At 33.5% G+C, this 6000-nt stretch overlaps 1 protein-coding gene across 1 annotated transcript in view; it reads right to left on the bottom strand.

Annotated features, from left to right (window-relative positions):
* Positions 1–410: 410 nt before the first annotated feature.
* LOC132550721 (centriolin-like) overlaps positions 411–6000 on the bottom strand; it is a 75129-nt gene continuing 69539 nt past the window's right edge. Inside the window, exons 51-55 of the mRNA XM_060214812.1 lie at positions 4154–4255; positions 3349–3459; positions 3084–3188; positions 2605–2716; positions 411–2032 (exon numbers count right to left, since the gene is read on the bottom strand). Coding sequence (XP_060070795.1) covers positions 2019–2032; positions 2605–2716; positions 3084–3188; positions 3349–3459; positions 4154–4255 — 444 coding nt within the window. The 3' untranslated portion in view covers positions 411–2018. The remainder of the gene's footprint in view (positions 2033–2604; positions 2717–3083; positions 3189–3348; positions 3460–4153; positions 4256–6000) is intronic.

The raw sequence follows: 6000 nt of genomic DNA, 5'->3' as shown, positions 1-6000 counted from the left end.
GTTTACACTCTACAATGGGAGGACTGTGGTTAAACTCTACAATGGGAGGGATACTGTCTTTACACTCTACAATGGGAGGAATACTGTGGTTACACTCTACAATGGGAGGGATACTGTGTTTACACTCTACAATGGGAGAAATACTGTGGTTACACTTTACAATGGGAGGAATACTGTGGTTACACTCTACAATGGGAGGAATACTATGGTTACACTTTACAATCAGAAGGAATACTGTGCTTACACTCTACAATGGGAGGAATACTGTGGTTACACTTTACAATCAGAAGGAATACTGTGCTTACACTCAACAATGGGAGGAATACTGTGTTTACACTTTACAATCAGAGGGATACAGAGTAAAGAACTATCAGTATTAACAAAAACAAAAATAGCTTATTTTACCATATTTTATTTTCTCCTCCGTTAAATAAACAGAGCTCTTTATGTGTATAAATACTTGTTACATACAAAATACTGTACAATTGAATAACTTACATAATATACAAATGTTTCCTGTAGGAGTGGAATTCTTATGTATAACATTTCTGTAAATATACAGAAACTTTTTTTCAAACTGTAAAATGTTCTTAGTCAGCCATTTACACTACATTTAGTATAAATCCCAGTGTAAACTCAGTTGTCCTGTTTGGGTGTTGGTAACATCTGATGGTCCAGTAGACAGAATTTTTATTTGGGGTATACTATCAGATTCTAACTTCCTCACTTATGTTTAAGAACCCTGTGGAAAATCAACAGCTAATGTTTCACTTGATCAAACTAATCCTGCTTTACTACTACTATTAAAGTTCAGTTATACTTCTTCAGTGAACCCTGGGATCACAGACTTCAAAATAAATAATAAAACAATAAATTAAGACATCTATACATCTACATTTTACAAAATGTAATTCTAAATTTCAATCTTCTAAAGATTATGGTTATAATAATTTAGATAATTTACTGTTGAATAGTAATACTGAATATTAAACACTATAAAAAATGGAAAGGTATACCTGTTAAAAATAGTTACAAAAAGCCCTTTCAATTCAACTTCTATTTCACCTGGTTATAACAACTCACCCCCTCTATTAATCTTGGTTTAAAAATAAATTATCAAAAACTGAGAACAATAAAAAAAGTTCCATTTTAATCTTTGATATCAAATATCAGAGATGATGTGGACGGGTTCTTTCTGTAAATAATCACAAGATTTATTAAAAAAGAAAAAAAAGGTCATTTTTATGATATCACAGTAACAACAGGCTATGTTTACACTAAATGTTTATAGACAATCAAATAAAAAGTATATTGGTGTAACATACACATGATCAATCTATGATCTTGAAAATTTACATTCAGGAAAACTAAAAATACTTTTGATCTACTTGAAAACTACAATATCACAGATATGCGTGGCTGGCACGTAATAAAACAAAATAAAAAGATAAAACATTTCACAGCCAAGACTGATGACCTTAAAGACCATTTAAAATACCTGCTGTTTAAAATGAAAAATGCTAGGCAATTATTTTACTATTTATCTGTTGATTACATAAAAATAAATTGCCCAACTAATTTCTGTTTAATCAGCATTTAAACCCTCAAATATAGCATAATATCAAAAACACATCAAACACCCTGTTTCCAGACCCTATGTTACTTAAAATACTGACATTTTTCTTCTTAAAAATATATCATTCAATACTTCTCAAAATTTCATGTTCGTTTCAAAAATACCAAATTTAAAACACCACACTCTGATCAAATGAGTTGGTTAACACTGTTAAAGTTCCAAAAGGACAAAGATGAAAGGAAATTACAAAATAACGAAGGTCACATGTCTGATGTATATTGCTCTTATGATCCACATGAATTGCTGTTCTCAACATGATTGTTTTATTCAATGGGATGGCAGTCCTTGATGCAATCTACAATGTCACTAATTTTCCTCTAATATTCAGCACCATTATTCTTGGGGAGCATCTTCAAACCCTTCCGTTACAAAATCTCTCAGACTAAGCTGTTAAAACTGAAAAAAAAAGAAAAATGGTTTTACATTGCCTCATTTTGTGGAGCTTTTTTTTATATTCCAAATATTTGGTTGTAAGATTTATGTCGCAAAGTCTTTGTGGTACATTTTAAATTGAAGATATTACGTGGTACATTTCAAAATGTCTAATATTCATTCAAACCTTTAAAACACATGCCAGATCCATCCTTATCTTAACAATCATACAACCCTCAACTTGTGACTAATGATATTGGCTTTATCTTCTACAGTTTCCATTTACTGAAGTTTGACAAATACTATTAGATTGAAAAGCCAAATGTATTGCACTTGACAGGATTAATTTTCAAATAGGAGCAATTTCAAGTAAATTTGTATATTTCTTTAGTAAATGCTGCATGCATATTCCCTATGTAAAGTTTGATTCCTGACACTCAAGTGGCATCAAAGATGGAATTTTTGTAGAGTACAAACTCTGAGCTCTAAGTACAGATTGAACATGTATGAAATAACATTAGCATCATCTTGTTTGGTATGAAAATGACCGGATCACAAAAATGCCAAATTGTATACAATTTTCAATCAAGACTTACATTCTCTCTCAGGAAATGCAGGACTAATTGACCGTTCTTCAGACCGTGACCTTGACCTTGGTCGCTGGGCCAGGTAGCCTCGCCTTGAAAAATTAGGACTGGGTGACCTATCCTACAAGGGGAAAAGAATTCAATGATAAATGAAATAGCTTTTAGAATATTTATATTATAGTTATAACTTAATATATAGTGGCCTACTAAACTGTTGGTACCATTCAATGTACGATGTCTAAAAGAGAACTAAACACAGTGTCATGTCAAAATTAAGTTTAAAAGAGACTCAAGTTCATTATAAATCAAATTTGAAATTCTACTAAGAAAAGTCAAATCCTATTCTATAAACAGCAACATTGGCATACGAATACAGACTTATTTTATATATTTTAATGAAATTATTTTCATTTTTCATTCCTATACAAATGTGGAAGGCAAAAAATTTGTTTTCCTGTGAGATAGTTGTCTGCCAGCAGATATCCTACCTTGCGGAATGATGTATCTAGGATGGACTGAACAGGGGAGCTTGACCGTGCACGACTGCCCTGTCGGTAAGGTTTAAAACTAGATTCTCCTGTGTTCACTAATACCTGTTGATGTACAAAGAGAAATAAATAAGACAGGCATAATGTAAACAGGGAATAAGACTTCTTCTGCAGTGACCAATTGTAATAGGGAGGAAATCTTTACACAATTATTCAATATCATATCATCAATGGTTAATTCATCTGAGCTTGGATAGTAACATACCTCCTGAAGAGTGTTGAGTTTCTTGCGAAGACTTTCTATTGTGCCCTCTGACTGTAAACGAGCAGTCTCCATGTTGTCAGCATGACGCTGCATCTGGTCCTGCAGCTGGTGCTGTACCACAACAGAAATGTTGATTGTTACCAACATCAACAGCTGATTATTTCAGAGACATAAAATGATAGCGAACACTTGTACTTTGTTATAAAGTAACCATAAAAACCAGATAAAGTGTTGGTACTATTGTATAATCAACTTTAATTAGCCATTGACAAGCAAAAACAGATAACGTCTCACCAACATTGAATACATAACATCCATGATAATAATGATCAGTAACCAAATTATAGGTGACAGAGAGTAGGAGAAATTCTACAGACAAAGGCATGGTCAACAAAGGGCCATAACTCTGTACATTGTGGTATAAAAACAGAGCCCCTGCTTAAATATGACACTCCTAACCTCATCCTAACAGGTACATCTCATAAAGAACAATATAGGTGTATCGGAAATATCGCCAAATTTGATACACATACCTTTAGGGGAAATAATACAGGGACAATTATAGAATCTTATTGGAGGGTATCAGTTACATCTAAATATACAACTAGTAACTTGTTACTAGGAACAGTCAGTGGTCTTACATTATGAATTATAAATGTCTTATCCCTGAATTTGACCCATTCTAATAGAGTGGTATCCAGATATATCTCCCATGCATTATTTAAAGGTCTCTAGATGAGTATCGCTAAATATAAATTAAGGCAGGCCCATTTGGTGGCATGGCTTCTCCCACAGATTAACTCACCCGCAGAAAATCCTGTTCCTGTGTCAGCTTCTCACGCAATTCTTCCTTCCTGTTATCATCCTGTACAGCATCAATGACATTTTCTTTATTCTCCATCATAAGCTGAAAATGGAAACATGAACATCAACATCTGATCTCTCCAGCTTAGTTTGTCCTTAATTTTAATACTGACAAAAGACTGATATCAACAAGTGCTGACAAGGTCAAGAAAGCGCATTATGTTGATTTATCTGATTCCGTATCTACTCTTGTTAAACACAAATATTGTCTTTGATTGATACTCTATAAGATTAATTAACCTATATTATGTTGAAACTAACTATAGCAATGAATCAGGCCTTCTGTAGTTAGTGTATAAAAGTTTTTTATTCTGCTGAAAAAAATTTTGAAAGCCTTTATGAACTGTCATTATATAAAAAGTTATATTCTGTATAACTGTAAAGAGACACACTGGATTGACTTCATAATACTTTTTTTTTCTCCTGTAAGGTACAAAATACACTAGAATCACAGGTATAAAAGAATACTGTTTTCCTTGTGTTAGTCAGACATGCACATGCTGATGTATAGAAGAAATTCCAGAAATGCCAATGTTTACATAGTTCCATGCAGTGTTAGTTGTTTTATTCATGATGTCAACTACTTTAAAAAAAAAACATAGTCATTTGGAAACAGGACAAATGTACTGCCAGTAACACAAAGTATACTTCAGAAACAGGACAAGTGTACTGCCAGTAACACAAAGTATACTTCAGAAACAGGACAAATGTACTGCCAGTAACACAAAGTATACTTCAGAAACAAGACAAATGTACTGCCAGTAACACAAAGTATACTTCAGAAACAGGACAAATGTACTGCCAGTAACACAAAGTATACTTCAGAAACAGGACAAATGTACTGCCAGTAACACAAAGTATACTTCAGAAACAAGACAAATGTACTGCCAATAACACAAAGTATACTTCAGAAACAAGACAAATGTACTGCCAGTAACACAAAGTATACTTCAGAAACAGGACAAATGTACTGCCAGTAACACAAAGTATACTTCAGAAACAGGACAAGTTTCCTGCCAGTAACACAAAGTATACTTCAGAAACAGGACAAATGTATTGCCAGTAACACAAAGTATACTTCAGAAACAAGACAAATGTACTGCCAATAACACAAAGTATACTTCAGAAACAGGACAAATGTACTGCCAGTAACACAAAGTATACTTCAGAAACAGGACAAGTTTCCTGCCAGTAACACAAAGTATACTTCAGAAACAGGACAAATGTACTGCCAGTAACACAAAGTATACTTCAGAAACAGGACAAATGTACTGCCAGTAACACAAAGTATACTTCAGAAACAGGACAAGTTTCCTGCCAGTAACGCAAAGTATACTTCAGAAACAGGACAAATGTACTGTCCGTAACACAAAGTATACTTCAGAAACAGGACAAATGTACTGCCTGTAACACAAAGTATACTTCAGAAACAAGACAAATGTACTGCCAGTAACACAAAGTATACTTCAGAAACAGGACAAATGTACTGCCAGTAACACAAAGTATACTTCAGAAACAGGACAAATGTACTGCCAGTAACACAAAGTATACTTCAGAAACAGGACAAATGTACTGCCAATAACACAAAGTATACTTCAGAAACAGGACAAATGTACTGCCAGTAACACAAAGTATACTTCAGAAACAGGACAAATGTACTGCCAGTAACACAAAGTATACTTCAGAAACAGGACAAGTTTCCTGCCAGTAACGTAAAGTATACTTCAGAAACAGGACAAATGTACTATCCGTAACACAAAGTATACTTCAGAAACAGGACAAATGTAC

Source organism: Ylistrum balloti, unplaced genomic scaffold, assembly GCF_031769215.1.
Source record: "Ylistrum balloti isolate Yb309-2 unplaced genomic scaffold, AGI_CSIRO_Ybal_v1 Utg370142, whole genome shotgun sequence".
Lineage (NCBI taxonomy): Eukaryota > Metazoa > Mollusca > Bivalvia > Pectinida > Pectinidae > Ylistrum > Ylistrum balloti.
This window is presented reverse-complemented; position numbering and strand designations above follow the sequence as displayed.